The sequence below is a fragment of the Spea bombifrons genome, chromosome 1 (genome assembly GCF_027358695.1).
Source record: "Spea bombifrons isolate aSpeBom1 chromosome 1, aSpeBom1.2.pri, whole genome shotgun sequence".
Lineage (NCBI taxonomy): Eukaryota > Metazoa > Chordata > Amphibia > Anura > Pelobatidae > Spea > Spea bombifrons.
Genome location: NC_071087.1, coordinates 112,899,941 through 112,916,984, shown reverse-complemented (window position 1 = coordinate 112,916,984; position 17,044 = coordinate 112,899,941). Strand labels below are relative to the sequence as shown.

General features: G+C 37.6%; 1 protein-coding gene across 1 annotated transcript; it reads right to left on the bottom strand.

Annotated features, from left to right (window-relative positions):
* Positions 1-1,243: 1,243 nt before the first annotated feature.
* LOC128474714 (L-serine dehydratase/L-threonine deaminase-like) lies at positions 1,244-7,804 on the bottom strand. The gene is made up of 8 exons (XM_053457107.1): positions 7,515-7,804; positions 6,557-6,715; positions 6,219-6,258; positions 5,461-5,600; positions 4,808-4,899; positions 3,832-4,059; positions 3,481-3,605; positions 1,244-2,295 (listed from the first exon to the last, which is right to left on the bottom strand). Exons 2-8 carry the CDS (start codon positions 6,707-6,709, stop codon positions 2,087-2,089), a joined length of 987 nt encoding a protein of 328 aa, XP_053313082.1. The 5' UTR covers positions 6,710-6,715; positions 7,515-7,804; the 3' UTR covers positions 1,244-2,086.
* Between the last annotated feature and the right edge of the window lie 9,240 nt (positions 7,805-17,044).

Genomic DNA, 17,044 nt, shown 5'->3' with positions numbered 1-17,044 from the left:
CCTTGACACGCTGGTCATTTGTTGGTGTTGCAATAAGCTGTCTGTCCTGTTAATTCAAAAATAAGGTTCTATGCTACTTCCAAATGGAGACATGCATCATATGAATAGGATTGACAAATCCCTTGTTTTTTTTCATCTATAACTGCTGCATTTATCCTCAAGTAATTGAGTTTTGCTGTCAGACTAGTTTCTTGTACAGTGTATTGTAGATCACAAATAAGAAAGGTAAGGACTACAGTCCCCCCCTGCTTGTGCCCAAGCTTATAGAGTTAGATTACTTTTTCTACTTGCATTAAACTTACCTTCTTTTGTAGATTGGCTTGACTAACCACAAGAGACAAGGCAGTTAAACATACATACTATTGTGAGAACAGTTAGGATCTGCCAACATATATTGTTAATTACCGACTACAATCACCATGACAGACGAGCTAAGCTGCAGGAAAAGTGATAATTTTGTTAATATTAATAAAACAAGTGTTTAGCTAGATTGTGGAAATTGATCACAACTAGGCTGATGGTATTTAGAATGTAAACATTCTTTTTCTACTAGAAAAGAGTGCACTGATTCTGTGCCATAAACATTGACTGTTCTGGTATCTCTTCATGGCCAGAACAGATTTAATTTGTACTGTAATACAAAATGCGCTTACCAAATACAAACTTACAGCAAACCTTTTGGTTTTTTTTTCTCCCGTACCCGTTTACATTGTGCAACTCCTATGCAATTAAGATAAAACAGGTAAAAACACTTTGTATTGCGAACAATATGTTGATTTAAGGGCTTTTGATTTTATGCAATTCCTGTTTGTATGAGCAGCCATTATCATTCTGATGGTCTGTATGACTTAAATGCAATAAAAACGGAATGTGATTTGTTTTCCTTTTTATGAATCAGGTGATTTTGGCAATTGAATTGGTAAGGTAATCTTTTGTCTGTCAACCCTAAAAAGGTCCTTATTTCTGAAAGGAGAAACATGTCTGGGTTTGCTATTCATCATGCAGGAGGATGCACAGTCTGTGAGTCTGCAAGCTCCACCACCAGTTTTATACTGGGCGAGTGCTGGATGAATCTGAATACATCAGTATAATCAGGGCTATGTGCAAGTGTAATATATTAAACAAGTGTTAACTTGAGTTGTTAAGATACAAGCACCAGTTTGATACACAAATGAAAAGCAAACGAACTGTATCCTTCAGTGTTGGTAACACCCTGACATTTTGAAAGAATACAATATGAACGTACATAAAATATTTTTATTAGAAAACATAGCATGTATAAAAACAAAACTCACAAAATATGTTGTGTATTAGATCCTTGTTTTATGCCTTACAATCGGCTCTTCAGGAGATAGTTACACATCTTAAATTTTATTGGTAATTATTACACCTACAAGGAAATTGAATGTCTGTGCCCTACATGACAATGAGGTAGTTGAATTAGATCACTGTGCCTTTTAGTTTGGTGCTAGTTTTTAAGAGGAGATCACTATATGGGCTGTTAAAGTTAAATCATAGAGCCTTACTATGTAGCATAATTTAGATAAGTTACTAACTTGTTACCACATCTTAAACCTCCCCTTATATATATTTCAGAGAATTTATCCCAGACTGTCCTCCATGTCTTTTTCTTCTTGAACATGCTAAGTGCATCAATGTATGTTTGTGTTTCCTAAAAGGAAAGATCTTCTCTAAATGATGCATTTGTTTAAGATATACAATTATTGACAATGTGCATGTGCTTGTCATAAATTGAGACACAAGACGATCCTTTTATGGTTCACATTAAGGCTCTGCTTCTATAATTGAAGTGGTTTTCTGATTGGCAACATCTTGATATCTATTTCCTTATAAAAATGTTATTTAATCTTGGAAAAACTCTACAAATACCATACACCAGCTAGGGAGCTCTACGTTCTGCCTGTCAGTGATGCTGCATACATAGTATGTACAAATGGACCTGGGGACTCAGGAGAAGAGTGGGCATTTTAACAGGCCATAGTCATCCTGTGCATCTTGCTGTTCTATGGGCAAGTGAATTAATGTTACAAATCCGGGTAGCTCAAATTCAAATAATCTGGTGTCGTTAGGCAGCATTGACCTTTGGAATGCCCAGTTGTTCCTTAAGTCGGGAGAGCTGTGACAAAGTGATGTTGTTCCCTCCACACACAATGATGACCAGAGACGAGAGCTCTTTAGACAGCTTGCCCTCTCTCTGCAGCCTCCCGATCACACCACTGTAGACCACAGCCAGAGCGGCACCGCAAGCAGGCTCCACAAGCATTTTCTCATCATCTAGAGAGGAAGAGAGAGCTTTGGTTAAAAGTGTTCTGCTCCCTACATTCCTTAAAGTATAGCAGTGCTAAGTAAATTAGAAGAATGGTCGAGAATGTGGCAGTTGCAGTTTAATGTTAATAAATGCAAAATAATGCACTTGGTATCCCAAGGCAGAATACAGCATTGAGGGCACTGCTCTGTCAGTGACAATGAAACAGAGGGACTTATAGAATAATTATTTCTGAGGACCTAAAGTAAGTAGACAATCCAATAAATAATTGTTGGGTTGTACAGTCAAGAGGCATTAGTGGTAGATAAATAGAACAGCCTCCTAAGAGGTAGACGCTAGTACAGTAAGGGAAATTCAACAAGCGTCCTGAATCTAAGACGAATCTAAGACAAATCTAAGACAAAACCAAGGACTGATTAAAGCCATCAGAGTCATTACAATAGAAAAGAATGGGCAGATTGGATGGGTTGAATGCTTCTTATCTGCCAAGAAATTATGTTTTTATGTAACATTGTATCTGTAAGTGAGGAGCCATCAATGCTGGCTTCTGCTGTCAGAAGGAAGATGTATGTCAAAGTATAAAAAAAAGAAAAGCTCTCCAGAGAGGCAGCCATTTGACCTTTCAAAAATGTATCCAAGCCAGACTGTCCATTGTGTAACCCTACTCCAGTCACTTTCCTTTCACACTTGAAATACATCTTCAATGAGTCTCAATTTAATTAGCTGAGCATTTGGACCTCATATGGTTCTATTTAACCATTGGTGTTCTACTCTTTCTATGTTCTATTGTTTGACTTTATGTAATTTCAAGATATAAGTTTTATTAGTGACAGAAGAGCGGACACACAGGCTTTGGTTGATGATACCCAGATTTGGCACTAATAAGTTACAGCTTGATTCCTCTGATTCTGTTCTTGTCTTGTAGGCTCTTTCCACTCTTCTGCCACATTTGATTGCTTTATTTAATGTAAGTCTCCTTATTGTTTGGATATTTTATCCATTGGATGTGAATAAAGTACTTCTATTTTTTAATAACATAGCTAATGGTAATTCTCCTTGTGGGCTTTTTGTTCTTACCGAGTGCAACTCCCTTTTCAAAATTGTATCTCAATATGGTTTTGGAATGAGAATCATTGGAAATGGGATTGAAGGCAGCTGGATCAATCATATTTTATACTATGTTGTCTACTCACCTACGAATCGTTCAATAGCTGTCACGGCATCCTGATCAGTGATAACTTCAGAATAGACAGGGTGCTCTTGAGACAGTTTTAGGGTTTGGGCTCCCACAGTTTTGGCTCCCAATGTTTTAGCCACACTAAGAATAAAGGCAAACAGAACAAATATATACCTGAATACTGAATATAACAGCAGAAATGTGACAGAAACTTCAGTCTGGTAAGATAAGATTGTGCTTTTCACGGGGGTTGTAGGACTTCCATTCCTTTATTTAGTCACTAAGGAACTTTCAAAAATGATGTCCTATAGCTTGAGCATTAGTCAAGCTCAACCATTTCTGTGCATATTCAAGGTCATTCACTTACCTCGTAATCTCCGTCAGGGTGACTAGCCTTCCTGCCTCCATAGCTGCATTGAGACTGTGCGCCCCTCTGGTCTCCATAGCAATGATGGGAACGTCACTCCATCCTACTTCTCTGAGGCCCTGGATCACCCCACAGAGCATCCCACCTCCTCCCACTGACAGGGCAATGGCACCGGGCTTGGAAGGAAGACTCGCTTTCATTTCCTTTACAAGTGACATATGGCCTTCCCTGCAAAATATTTTACATATAGCATACGTTTAACATTTGTGCTATTTTTGGTACGCGTCCACTGCAAACTGTTGACTCGGGCTACATGTGTGAAAAATCGTATTTTGTCTTAAACTTGCCTGATGCACCAAGAGGCTATTTATGTACACAAGGTTTTGTTTTATCGGCATAGCGTCTATGGAAAAACACTTTTAAGCTTCCTTACAAATAGAGTAGCCTTTAGGCCTGAAAGGGAAAGTCCCTTGGAAAAAAAACTACTTGAGAATAAAATACTGTTTTTTATACAGCAATGTAGGTTAGAATTGACAAAGAAAAAAATTGATTTTATGTAAATTTTGTTCCAATAAATGTAAACCCGGAGGCTGTCATTGCTGTCAGTCATGTGATATTTATGATGACTTTCCCCGCTGAAACAGCACATTAAGCTGATTCTTTATGGCAATCCTAGAGAAGTCCTTTCCTCCTAGACTTTTATTAGCCAGAATGTCCAACTGGGTGATTGACTATCCTTTCGCACAGGCACTATGATAAAAAGGATGTTTGTCTGGTAGACTGGATTAGGATAACAGAACTAGAACACATACACATGAGGTTTTTAAGTACTGGAAATGCTTTGTTGTTTGGGCAGACAGAGTTTAGCAAAGTTTATATAGATAATAATATAATAGATAATATAGATGTTAGGGATGCTTTAACATGACGTGGCTTGTTTGCTTGTAATTTATTGTATATGCCCACAAACTCTTACCATATCAGAGGGTCATCGAAAGGAGGGATGTAAACCCATCCTGGGTTATTCTTAACCAGCTCCTTGGCATGCTCGATGGTCTCATCCAGGATCTATAGAATTAAAAAAAAATGATTTAAATGTTTGGGTTAACACCTAATGCCATGATAGCTTTAACATAACTTCAACTAACAACAATCATCAACTTAATACGAGGGAGATAACCAAGTAACAGTAAACTTTAAAAATATATTTGGCCTCTTCAATAGAAAAATATTTGTACCAGATTTCTCAGGGTGACTGGCACTGCCTGCCTGTGATTTTGTCACCAATAGCCACTCGCTGTCTAGAGGGCAATCCCCCCCCCCATGCCAGTCTAAAGTTCTTCAAACACGGCCGGCCCACTTGTATAGTCGGTAACACAGTGGGGTCATGTAATGCAGTGTTACGTGAACAACCCCATTGGTAATTGTGTAGCTGCTTGCACCAATCAAGGTAAGGGGTTTAATGGCAAGGAACAACCGTGCAGATCATTAGAACATGAATTTTAGATGGCTACTTCCACAGTTTACACATTAAAGTAGGGTTCTAATACATGGATAATGTTTATTTTACCATTACATAGGTTCTGTAATATCTAAATTTTCTTTTTGGATGAGCAAAACTGTACAGACCTCTCCTACCACACAGACGGTGGCTCCTTCATCTTTGACTCTCTGTATTGTAAAGGAAGGGGTGGTGACTGGTACAAGAATAGTGGCGGGTATAGAGAGCATCCGGGCACTGTAAGCTGCTGCAAGACCAGCATTGCCACCTGAGAAAAAAAAAAAAGTTAACATGATCATATGGTAGGTCCTTGTGAATGTATCGACACACAAATTCATCTATTATACATCATATTAACTGAAACATTCAAATGATATAATCTGAGTGACATTTCACATCAATGAATGGTTTGTTCAGCATTGAACCTCAAGGTAACATTGTAGAAGAACATCTAAATATTAGCCTGACTTTGAGTTTTACCAAATGTTCCATCAGATAGTATCTCTTTAAAATTAACTTGTGACCCAGCTTTATCTTCTAGTGGAAAAATTAAACTAAACCACACTGATCTATATCTCTTATCTAAAATGCATATCTTGAAATCCAAGTACATCATAAAATGACTGCGTGGCTATTCAGAACCTCAAAGTGATTGTACTGCACTTAAGAGACTGATCATAAAATTCATTATAGATTCTATCATTAGCAGATGTCATTATCACAGACCACATTTAGAGCAGAGCCCAGAAAGACAACAAATGGAACCCAGTACAGCTGGCTGATAGCACAAAGAGGTCTCCAATGACACAGACTCTAGTATGGTATTACAATCATGGACCGAAAGTGGAGGAATGAAGAGGTAGTATGTTAGATGGTGCAAACTCACCTGAGGAGCACACAAAATGCTTACAGCCTCTCTCTGCCCACTGCAAGGAAAGGATTTCATATAGTTAGTTATTCATTCACTTTATTTGCTCTTAGAAGGAGACGAAGTGTGGACATTTATTGTAAATATTATGTAATAAACAATTGTAAAACCACCTAGGTCAACAAAGACCTATTCCACGAGGAAACATCATGGTTCTACACAAGGCATTGTTATTCTTAAAAATGCTTTCTTTAATTAATAGTGATCAAAGATCATAAAGGCCACATATCTAACCATACAACCTAAAACAAAACTAAGATGTTGAGATGTATGTAGCTTAAATATCGTTCACTCACTGTTTTGCACAAATGTCCAATGCCACGAATCTTGAAGGACCCTGTTGGCTGTGCATTGTCAAGTTTAAGGTATACTGTGGTGTCTGTCAACTTGGATAAGGGCACACTGTCCCTCAATGGGGTGTCCAGGTGAAGGCAGCCGCTCTCTGGCATCTTAATCTGCAACAAAGAACATAAAACATTGCCTTGGTCTTAAGCAACAGCTCAATTACAGCATTAAGACAGAGTATTTGAAAAGGCTTACATTGCAGCTTTCCTTTACATAAACAAATAGCACAATCATCAGGGGCATAAGTATTTAGGTTGTACTTTTTAAATCAAGTGATATATGTACATAAATTGTAATTCAGATAATAGGGATTGGTTCTGATAAAAGCGCCCCTTACTCAACAGCCAGGAACAGGAGTTTGTATTAGTGTTTTAGAGATTAAATGTACTAGACTCCCGAAGACTGAAGGTCCCTGAGCACGTGTCATTGTCTCTGACCTTAACTTTGACAGTTTTAAAAAGACCTTTCAAATGCACATGGCTTGTTGTGTTTGGCAGATTTGTTCCAATACACATTTTTGGGAGATCGTTTCTCCATTGCTTACGATCATATGAATAATTTTACTCTCACAAACATAAGGATCAGGTAAGCAGCCACAATCATCATCAGTCAATCCAAAGTAGCAAAGATTAGAATCCTAAAAGAAAGGCAACCCCCAGTCACTGTACTGCCCGTCCAGCGGGTCTCATTATAAGGAAGCAGCAGGCTGGAGGTATGCTAATGACAGTGTTCGGTGTGCATACAGAACACTGCCTTGCCTGTCAAAGTTCTGCCTGGATCCCATGATATAAGCCTTCTCTTATAAAAAAAAGGGATCTCCTGAATCTTCAACCACTCACATCGCTGTTTCAGTGACGTATGTATGTGTGCATTACATATTATATCATATATAACACATACTTGGCTTACCTGCACTTATATTAGGCTCCTGTGGTAAGTGATGAGCAGAACCTGCCTCCTGCCTTGCAGTCTCTCAAAGATGCTTCCACGGTAGTAAATCAGCAACGTTTATAGGATGAAGCCTCACCGCGTCGGCCAATCAGGTAACACATTTAGACACACCCCCAGCACACCCCTAGCACTACCCCCTGTTCTATCTCTACGCGACTCCCGGATACTGCAGCTAAAGGAGATGATTGCTTCAGACAATACCAAAAGGGATCAGCGAAGGGGTGGCAGTGCTGGGAGGTTACATGCATCTAAAGGGAATGGAGACTATTTTTGGGACACATTTACCAAAAGGAGGATAAAGGCCCCCTCCTGGTCTTTAAACCCCCCTCCTGACGTTTGAAAAGACCGGCTCAAGCTGGTCAGACTGGTTACGGGATGAAAGGGCAGTGTGGTAAATAAGAGGAAGGGGAGCGGTAGGCTCTTCATGTTATAGACTATATTAGACGGTCGAAGAGTGTAAAGATCGTATAGAGGGGGGGCTCTGAGGCAGGGGAGTGAAGCTAGAATGTTCAAGTAAACACTCAGGTATGCCCCGACTAAGCAGATAAACACACAGGAATGTCCTGAACAAAAAGAAGGCAAATCACAAGGTGTTCTACATACAAGCCTGTATGATCTTGTATGTTTAAGTGTTTATGAGCTGTTTTACAGATAGTACAGTATATATAGACATGTTTATAATACACAGGGTGAAAAACACCACAGTATCACCACCATCTGTATCAAGGATTTAGTGTACACAATATTTACATATGATGAGGGTTTTACGTACATAGAAAGAAAAGACAATAATGGTATAAAGTGAAAAACAGTGTAACTTTTCAATAGAACATACTGGTTCCCAGTGGTACTGTATTTGTCGGACACGCTCTTGGAATAAACAAGCATTAAAAATAAATTTTATTGCGAATTATGATGTATAAATGATTACAATAAAGGTGTATCTCTATATTGTTGCTATTAATATTATTATTATTTGATTTATATTGAGTCATAATATTTCTTAGTGCTGCACTACATTACATAACAATTTGGATTTATAGAAACAAAAGGGTCAAGGTGACCTTGAAACAAAAGGGATGATATCACTCCTTTTTGGAGGGGTGATTGGAATATTTTAGATGCACGCAGGCAGAGTTATTGGTACCACTGATTTATTACATTACATTTTATTGAAAGAGTAAATTCAGATTACCCTGTACTGAAATGATGACTGGTTATAAACTAGTTTCCTTGAGTTTCTTTAATAGATCTTTTACCCAGCGGTGTTTAACAAGAATATACATTAATATAAAAGGGCTCTAGCATTCCACATCTCATCTTTGAGATGTTTTTACGTGTGTTTTCATGTTCATCCTGCGTAGTCAGCACACTGGTATGTTGATCTTTGTCCCTGGATATAATAGGATCCCAAAGCAGCCAACCCATTATATATTGTATAAGTCTTCTTCTTTAGCTTTTTTGTCACACATTCAGATCTCAGAATGTTTGGCAACAAAATTATACTCAAAACCGATGGCTCAAAAAATATAATAAATAACTGCAGGATTCCAAAAGGTAATCAAACTCTATTGATAACCGATAGAAACAAAATAACTATCACCCTGTGTCTAAAACTTAGCTTTTATTAGTATCCAATAAAAAAAGAAAAGGGATTCAAAATAAAACATTGGCCTCTTGAATTGTAGGGAGGTGTGCAGGCACTGCATCAATAATGAGAATGTGGTGATAACATTACATGATTTCTCATATGGACTGTATGGAGAGAAATCCAGGTATAGATTTTAATACCTTTTGGAAAGTTTATTTGTATTTATTTTTTAAAACGTGATAACATTTGGCTTCTCTCCTCCAGATATCACATACAGATTCCACGTTACCTTTCAGCACTGCATGCATGTCCTGTGTGGTGTTGCAGGGGGAACACGTGGAACGTGTGGAATCTCTCTTCTTTTGCTTTAAGGGCTCAGGATATAATGTCATATCTTCAGATCTACTTCAGGGTATTTAGTCTTCTGCTTAAGTATCTGGGAAGGGGAATCCTGTGACACTGGAAACCTAGATCCCACCACTTATTTTAGGTAACCATGGTAATATGACTGCAGTGTCGTCCTCCAACAGTGCACATATCCATATATATATGGACATACATATATCCATATATATGGATATGGCAAGAGTCACACAGCAACCTATAAACTGTTTATATCAATGGATCGAACAGAGACATACATAAGCGGTGACTGGTGCATTGTGATCTACAAGGTGTATATATATATATATATATATATATATATATATATATATACAAAGTGGCATATTCTAGCCTGCGATGGCAGCTACTCTACTGAAGAACCAGAGGCCAATCTACCTACTTTACTGAAGAAAGACAATTGGGTTACATTACTAAACTCTGAACGGAAGAGTAAACGTTCTGTTAAAAATGCTAATGTTATGTTAATGAGCTTATTTTTCATATTTTATGAAAATGTTTATTTTATAAAAAAGTAAAACACATCAAGAGGCTTGAGGCTGTGCCAGGGAATCAGAGCAGAGTTGGGGGAGAGTAATTTTTCCCTTAATCCCTTGTTAGCCCTCCACTTACAGGAGACAATTGTTAATTGTTTCTATTATCTTTACGGACTAAGGCGACTCCTGCAACTATATTAAATACCAAATTCCCTTAATATAAATGTTTGTAAAGGTGCGGGAAGTTCCTTTTTACTGCACAGACTTAGGTTGCTTTAGGCAATGCAATATTCTGTGTACTCATGTGCAAACACCCAATTAGGGGGGAGTTTTGGAGATCTAAAGAAAACAAATTAAATTGGTGCATTCCCCCATAAAATACTATCTATCTTTAAAAAAATATATTAACCCCTTAATGACAAAGCCCGTACATGTACGGGCTCAAAATGCATTGTTTTCAATGGGTTTAGGGACCGCCCATTGTCTTTAAGGGGTTAATATTCATTTTATGAATTAGAATTGCCACTGTTATATTGTTACAGTTGCAGATTTTATAAAACAGCTAATCATGAACATGGTGAGTGTGGGGAGGTATTCGCTGCTGAGAATTTTATAGCCATTTGGCAGTCCATGCCTTTCCCACGTTTGCTGGGACATAATGATTATCTAGCAACCGGGGGTCCTTTTTCGTCTCCTAGCATCAGAGACAACAAAGGAATCCGAGAGAAAAAACATCTTTAGGAATTTCGACTTGTGGCTCTGGCAGCTACACTATAATTGTAGTTAATTATGTTATAAGATTAACTTTTTATTGTGCTGTTTGATTTGATTAGCAATGTTTACAAATTTCCTTTCTTATGTATCTTTAGGAGATGGATGCAAAATCACGTCTTGTTTGCTTGGGGTATTTAAATGTTGTGTACCATTGAGTAATCAAATGTTTTCAAATGTTTTTTTCTTAAACATACTCAAATCTTTTTACTGGAAGAAAAACTATGCTATGTTAAAGACATTGTAATATAGCATAGCTTTAAAGAAAAAGGCAAACGACTTTCAGGGTCAAACAGGCTGGAGTTAACCTCTTTCTATACTACACTGCTATGATTATATTGATTTTAGTACCAATGCAATATGGATGATATACCTACTTGAATGCAGGCGATTGAATTAAGTATATTTAAATAGTGTATTGAATTAAGTGTATTTAAATAAGTCAAGATTTCCATGAGGACCAGCATGAGAGCCGTTTGGTTAACACATAGAATCTTTATGATGGGCCATAAAATTGTTAATATTTCAAGAGTTCCAGGGTCAATTAGAAAGTTTTGATGTATGCCTCTTGGAGATGAGTAGTTTGCTATTAGTAATAATAGACTGGATCATAAGGGTATAGATTTGTGTTGTTTTAAGCCATACAAAGAAAAAAAGAAAATCTGGTAAAGATGATCCTTTTTCATTGGCTAACTGAAGTTTCAAAGATTGTATATACGCTAGAAAATTTCTAGCTGCAACATAATTGCAAAAGGGTTTTCTAATGATCAATTAGTCTTTTAAACTTAAACTTGGATTAGTGAACACAACGTAGCATTGGAACACAGGAGTGAGGAGAGTGATAAAGGTCTTCTGTACCACTGTGAAGATTCAAAATCAGCAATTTTCCAGCTACAGTAGTCATTTACAATATTAATAACGCCTACACTGCATTTCTGACCACTGCATGTCTTTTAAGGGCAAAATGTGCTTTTCTTTCAAAACCAAGTGCGTTTCTTGGTTTTGAAAGTGACCCCAAATGTTTGAAAGGACAATAGAGACAGTCAGTGGATTGTTTATCTCTTTTACCCTACTAAGACAATCTATGCAAATCTTATCTACATTATACATAGACGCATAAGGTAAACATAGCGCCTCATTGCAATATTTAGCCTTTTTCGCATTTTACATACAATAATTGGCCTTATCTGTAGACTCAGCACATGTTTATTTAGATTTAGGAAGCCTGAAAATGTGAAATAGTGTGCTGAAATGGGGCAGTGCTGTTACTTCTTTATAAATACATACATTTAAGAACAGAAGTTTGCGGTATAATAAAGGAAATATATACAGTAAGTACAGTTGACATTACGATCAGGCCATTTGGGAACAAAAGGTATGAGGAAACAGTACTTAAAAATTAAAGAACATCTGTAGTTTTAAAGTTAGCTAATAATCTCAACTCATTTTAACCATTGTTGTATGTTTAATATGTGTAATTGATTACAATTTAAATGATGTTTGAAACCAATGTGTACATTTTTTTTATAGTAAGAAAATAAAAATATATTGCATAAAAATCTAATAAGTGCAAATGATTATTTGGTTTATTATTCCACTTTATAAAAAACCTATCTTTTGGTGTTGATTGGGGGAACATTTGTATTGAATTAAAACGTCTTCTCCACCTTTACCACTTAGACTTCAACTTATTTTCTTTTGCTGTAAAATTTGTTATATGACTGATTTACTGTAAATACTAAAATACTTGATTTTAACAACGATCGTTTTTTTTTTTCTAGTTTTGATCGACGGCCTCATAATTAGCCATTAGGCAGGTAGAAAAGAAAAAAATCCGTCGCCTTTGCCCTAGTTCACTGTTTGCTACAAAATGATTAAAGCATTTGAACGGGTGTCAAGAAAGTCCTCAATTCTTCATGACTCTATTAATATTATTATTTGTTGATTTATATAGTGCTATCATATTCCACAGCGTTGTACAATGTGTGAGCAGGACACAAAAAGAAAAGTAGCAGTAGAATCTCCTCTGTCTTTGCTCTTGCGCTTAGTATTCTAGCATGAGGCTGCCATTGTTGTCAGTCGTGATATTTTGGGTGGTTTTTCCTTGCCATGATTCTGATGAAGTCCATTCCTTCATTGACTTTCATTAATCAGGCTGTATGACCAGGAACATGTTTGTCTAGTTGACTGGGCCAAGATAGCAGAGCAAGATCACATACAATTGACTAATATTAAAACATAGAAACATAGAATTTGATGGCAGATAAGAACCATTCGGCCCATGTAGTCTGCCTGCCGTGTAGAGATTCAGACCTTAATCAGTCCTTGGCCTTGTCTTAGAGTATAACATAATATATGCAAAAACTAGAATTAAAACAGTATTTTTGTATTTTCAACATATTTTTAATCTGATTGACTAGTAATAAATACATTTTGACCTGTTCCTTGCCCTCGGGATAGTAAGCAGAAAGATTACCTTTATGTCTAGGAAGAGCCTTCTATTCCACCATTAGGTTATTTTCTACTCACCACAGACTGTTGGTTGGTGATGCATTAGAAGGCAAAGGATGGGAATGTGCCTTGGGGGCCCATGGCATGTAAATCTAACCTTGAACACATCTGGAGAGCAGGATAGTTTTATTAACCCTTTGGCACTCCAAGATCTTGCCTTGTGTGCTGCGATTGCTCGCGATCTTGTACTGTAGGTGACTGTAGTCACACTAACGAAATAAGCATAATTTTTTTTTTTTTATTATAATGCAATATAGTAACATACTATACTATACTATACATCCTATACTGCTATCTAACTAAACTTAAATGTCTTGCCATAATTATCTAGGATAATCTGTTCAATAAACTAGCACTGAGAGAACATGAATCTATAGCTGGTAAAGGCTAGTGCAATGGCTTCTGGGTGGCTCTGTCAGCTTTGAGTTTAACAGAGTAGAATGCATTCAAAGACTGGGCATCACACACACTTTGGTCAGTAAAAGTCCATGACTGACCAGCAGTAATAGCCAGGGATTTTATTCCCACACTGCAATACAGGATTGTTGGGACACTATCACAACCTCTACAAATTAATCACTTATATCCAGATAACTCACTGTGTTTAATTTCTTTATTTTTATAAATAAAACCTGGAACCCGATGGCTGAATATGGATGCAAAAATATGGCAGGTGCCAAAAAACAAAAAAAAAAAAACATGTGAAATGTAAATTCACTGTTGTTCTTGGAGATGTCGACCACAGACATAGAGAGTTGCTTAAGTGATGTGAAAGAAGTACAAAGATACACTTTTTTTTAAAGGATCACTAAAACATTCCTACCATAGACTTCATGTAAAGGGTACAAATATATTCTTTCTGTTTTAATTAGTTAAGTTCTGGTAATGAAAAAGTTAACTGTGTAACTTACATTTTTGAGGCTAGTAACCTTTCACCTAGAGCTAGTGTTGGGATGAGTCACTTTCCAAACATGCTTATTAGCAAAATTACAGTGGTTACACGTTCTTAATTTAAACCTGATTTGCCACTTTTCTCAAATATTACATTTTGCAGTTCTATATGCTAAATTAACTCACAACCTACACATAAAAGGACTAGTAATATATATATTGTTTTTATTTATGTGTATGCAACTTCAATCAGACATCGTAACCTTCTGTTCACATGATATGATTGCCCCATCACATTATTCAGTGGCACATTTTTGGCCTAGGCCAATTTGGGGATTAGGTACCAGGGGTAGATTGCCTAATGGGAAATAGGGCTATCTGGTGCACCTAGGGTTGCACCGTTTGTCAAATTCCTGGACACTCTTTGAGGGGTTGCACCATCATCATCAGTAAAACACTTAATGTGACAGAGAAAAAGGAGAGGAAAGTGGATAGACAAGAAAGAAAAATGAGAAAAGAAATAGGAGACGAAAGAGAAAGGAGAGGAATGTGACAGAAGAGAAAAGAGAAGACAGAGAAAAGAGAGGAGGGAGAAAATAAATTAGGAAGAAAGAAATGAGATGAGAGAGAGAGACAGGTGCAGAGAGAGAAAAGAGGAGAAAGGGGAGGATAAGAAGAGAAGAGCGTAAAAGAGGATAGAAATGATGGTGAACATAGGAGAAAGATAGGGCAGAAAGGAGAGAAAAATCAGTGAGAAAAGAGAATAGACAGTCTGCAAAATCTCCATCGCAGACACAACACGTCAGCTCTCTCCCCTACTCATGCCAAATGTTGTCCCTCCCTTCACATGCATCACAAATTTGTTTAAGGGTCCTAGTTAGTGTGGAAATCTACTGTTTTAAGTTGTCCAAAGGCTGCCCTGTCCCCTCCCCAGCAGAATGCGAAGTTACATGGCCACCAGCTCAGTATTTTCCTGGATACAAAGAGATAAATCCGGGACCCAGGACCTTTATATTTCTCCCCAGGATTGTCCAGGTGGGCAGGTGGCAACCCAACGTGCACCACTATTCAATGAACTTGTTGAAGAGATATCCCTTGCAACATGTACACTCTTATATGAACAAAACAAAGTGATGAAGGACAGTCTGAAAAGGGTGTACGTGGAGAAAAATCAGTGACCAATATACTTCCCTTTTTCCTGTCATATTTAAATATAAGATCCATATATTTATATACTACACACTGTACGTTGTGATCCACCACTTCCTCCCTCTATTGTTTTTTCCCTATTTTAATTTTCTGAATCCATTCTTTTGATATATTACTAATCCCACGTACCCAATAAACAGCAAGGAAATATTAGCAATATGAGTAGCACCACCCGCTATGTCCGATAGTCACGATGCGTTCCACCTTCCTCTGTATATGGACGCTGTATAGTTTGTAACCCTCGGCCCAACACACTCTCGATCCCGACGCTGCTGGATAGCACAATAAGACGCATGTATATGTTCCGCGAAAATGAATTAATAAAGCTTTTTACTTACCATTGCATCTCCACGGCACACACGGAGGGTCAGAGGACAGACGTAACGTCGACAACGCATGGACTGACATCAGACGCCGGCAGATCACGATGGCGCCCTGTACATTTAAAAGGAAACACACACCAAACAACGATGATACTCCTGATGAAGCCTATTTGGCGAAACGCGTAGAGGATTTTACAGAGCTCTTTTACTTGGACTTTTATTTACAGATTTTAAACATCCCTTAGTCGATATTTGTTAAACTATTTTTATTCCTTTGGCGTATAGCCCAAAATAAATAATATATTTTATACTGGAATATAGTGTGGACTTACCTCTATTCCACCTCAAAGTACCAGTTCACATCAACGGAATACTGAGAAACGTCCAGCGGCACGGAAGAAGAATATAAGGAATATACGTCTGATGGGTGTCATACCCTCTCAGTAAGTGTAAGTGTCTCTCTACATTTGCGGGTTACACTGTTGCTAGATACAACACCATTGTGGTTTCCACTTGTCTTCTGTTTCGTTGCATATTCCTACAATATATCCACCCGGAGGATTGGATGTTTTATGAAGCCTGAGAATTTATACAGATTGTGAGTGCATTATATAGACGTATAGCGCTACCTTTTGCACATAATACTACACAATCATTTGTTTTCTGTTTTATTTTTCTATTTTCCAAACCGGTATACACGAGCGCCCCCTAGTGTCCTTTGAACATGTACACTCTGACAGGCTGCGCATATCTACACATCCTTCTGAAGCAGAGCTCTGGGATTTGAAGTCATGTCCTGGTATTCTGCACAGACGTGTGCATGTGCAGGGCCAGAAACAGACCCTCCTCCACTTAGGTCCCATGTCAGACTTAGGCTAGAGATCACAAGAAATACACCACTGATTTTTTCTTTACAATTCTACCCTTATATCATATGTTTCAGGGTGTCGTTGTAACGGATGAAGGCAATAAATGCATTAAGTAGCCACAGCTGCTGAGGTTTGTGTAGTCGAGCCGACACTGCTATAAGCTTCTTTTTATAAGCAACTGCCTGCACTGCCTGCTGGCTGTCCAATTCATCTCTAGAATCCAAAAAGCCTTTTTAAAATATTTTTTTTATGGCTTTTTATCGTCTCCTCTATTAAACGTTGGAATGACTTCTAATCTCACAAATCTAAAGGAGGAAAGGGACCCACGTCCCACCTCCTTGTAGTGCACTGCCATTGCATTTAACCTTTCACAATCTGTACCCAGAATAGATTCTATATTACGTATTGCCGACCTATGTTGGCAGATGTAATCTCTCAAAGGTTG

Bases quoted from the DNA above. Each gene is read 5' to 3' on its own strand.
- LOC128474714 (XM_053457107.1), bottom strand. From the start codon at position 6,709: ATGCCAGAGAGCGGCTGCCTTCACCTGGACACCCCATTGAGGGACAGT. The intron at 6,259-6,556 runs GTGAGTGAACGA...CTTTCCTTGCAG, and splicing joins TTGGACATTTGTGCAAAACA to TGGGCAGAGAGAGGCTGTAA. The intron at 4,060-4,807 runs GTAAGAGTTTGT...AATATTTTGCAG, and splicing joins TTCGATGACCCTCTGATATG to GGAAGGCCATATGTCACTTG.